Below are 1,489 nucleotides of genomic sequence, written 5' to 3'. Positions count from 1 at the left end.
AGACACCCCGCTGAGCGAGCATTCTGCTGATGGTGGCACTTGGGCTGCTCTCGCCCCGGGTTGTTGCGGACTGCTGGAGGCGGGGGCGCCGGGTCAGGAGCGCGGCCTGTTCAGTCATTGTTTTCAACGCTGGCATTTGTCACGTTCTGCTGCCGGGCCCCGCGCTCCCTGCAGACACCCCATCCTGCCTGCTGGGTTGGGGACCCCAAGACCCTGGTGCTGCTCACGTGCTGACTCTCCCCTCCCCACCCAGGGCTGGCTGCTGGCAGGATGGACACCTGGGACATGGGGGCCAGCTCGCCCCCGCCTCTGGCGCCCAACATCAGCGTGCCGCACCGCTGCCTGCTGCTGCTCTACGAGGACATTGGCACTTCGCGGTGAGGGGCACGGCCCTGCCTTTGAGAGGGGTTCCCTGTGGGCGTGTGTGTGTGTGCGCGCGTGTGTGTGGGGGGCAGGCACAGCCCTCTCTATTTTTGTGTGTGTGTGAGGCAGGCGTGCTGTGGTCCCCACCACTGAGCCACCTGCTGTGCCCATTTTCTAGGGTCCGGTACTGGGACCTCCTGCTGCTCATCCCCAATGTGCTGTTTTTCATTTTCCTGCTCTGGAAGCTTCCATTTGCTCGGGCCAAGATTCGAGTCACCTCCAGCCCCATCTTTATCACGTTTTATATCCTGGTGAGTTCATTCCAATTGGTGACAGAAAACCCAGTTCCACCTGGCTTAAGCAAAACAGGGAATGAGTAACTGTCTTTGTAAAGAATAACCAGCTTCAGGTACGGCTGCATCCAGGGATTAACTGACGCCATCAAGACCCTCTCTGCACGCCTGCTTGCCTCTGGCCTTACGTTCACATGCGTCCTCCACACACGGTACCAAAAGCGTCCAAGAGCAGCTGTGTGCTGACTTCCCTGAGCTGACCCCCTGCCAGCTGCAGCGGAAGGGCATCACTTAGTGGTTGCACATTGCAGACCTGGCATTACCTCTGAGTGGCCCGCCTGGGAACCCCTGTTTATCCCTGACTCGCAGGGAAAGAGACACTCTGGAGCTGGGAGGGAAGGGTCAGCTCAGCGAGACCGCGTGACCGAGGAGGGTAGTGGCCCCTGGAAGCAAACTGGGGAAGTATGACTTGAGGGAAAGGGAAGTGGGTGCCAGGTGGGGGATGCCCAGTGTGTTCTTACCTCTGGCTGTGCCGAGAGACCTTGGGCCAGCGGCATGGCCCCTCTGGACCTCAGTGCCTGTCCACCAGACGCGCTGCGGATCTTTTCAGCTCACTGCGCTGTGAGCACGCACCCAGTGGGAGCACACAGAGCTCCCGCCCCTGGCCGCCTGGCATGTGGCGGGCATGTGTACCCAGGCAGTGTCAGCCTTCCTGAGGCTGGACACGGTTTTCCAGGCTCAGGGGTCAGAAGGTACGGCCTTGCGCCCACAGAAACGATTCCGGGAGGGGTCGTCCCCCGGTGCGACGTCCCCCCCACCCTGGGTCCTCTCTG

The 1,489-nt window shown here is 61.3% G+C and overlaps 1 protein-coding gene across 1 annotated transcript in view; it reads left to right on the top strand.

Annotated features, from left to right (window-relative positions):
- Window positions 1-1,489, top strand: part of TPRA1 (transmembrane protein, adipocyte asscociated 1) — an 8,910-nt gene that overhangs the window by 4,567 nt on the left and 2,854 nt on the right. Inside the window, exons 2-4 of the mRNA XM_010852971.1 lie at window positions 254-377; window positions 542-740; window positions 1,294-1,408. Of these exons, the coding sequence (XP_010851273.1) occupies window positions 271-377; window positions 542-740; window positions 1,294-1,408 (421 nt within the window). The 5' untranslated portion in view covers window positions 254-270. The remainder of the gene's footprint in view (window positions 1-253; window positions 378-541; window positions 741-1,293; window positions 1,409-1,489) is intronic.

This window comes from Bison bison, unplaced genomic scaffold (genome assembly GCF_000754665.1).
Source record: "Bison bison bison isolate TAMUID 2011002044 unplaced genomic scaffold, Bison_UMD1.0 scf7180017852733, whole genome shotgun sequence".
Lineage (NCBI taxonomy): Eukaryota > Metazoa > Chordata > Mammalia > Artiodactyla > Bovidae > Bison > Bison bison.
The sequence above is the reverse complement of the archived record's forward strand: the minus strand, read 5'-3'. Positions and strand labels throughout refer to the sequence as shown.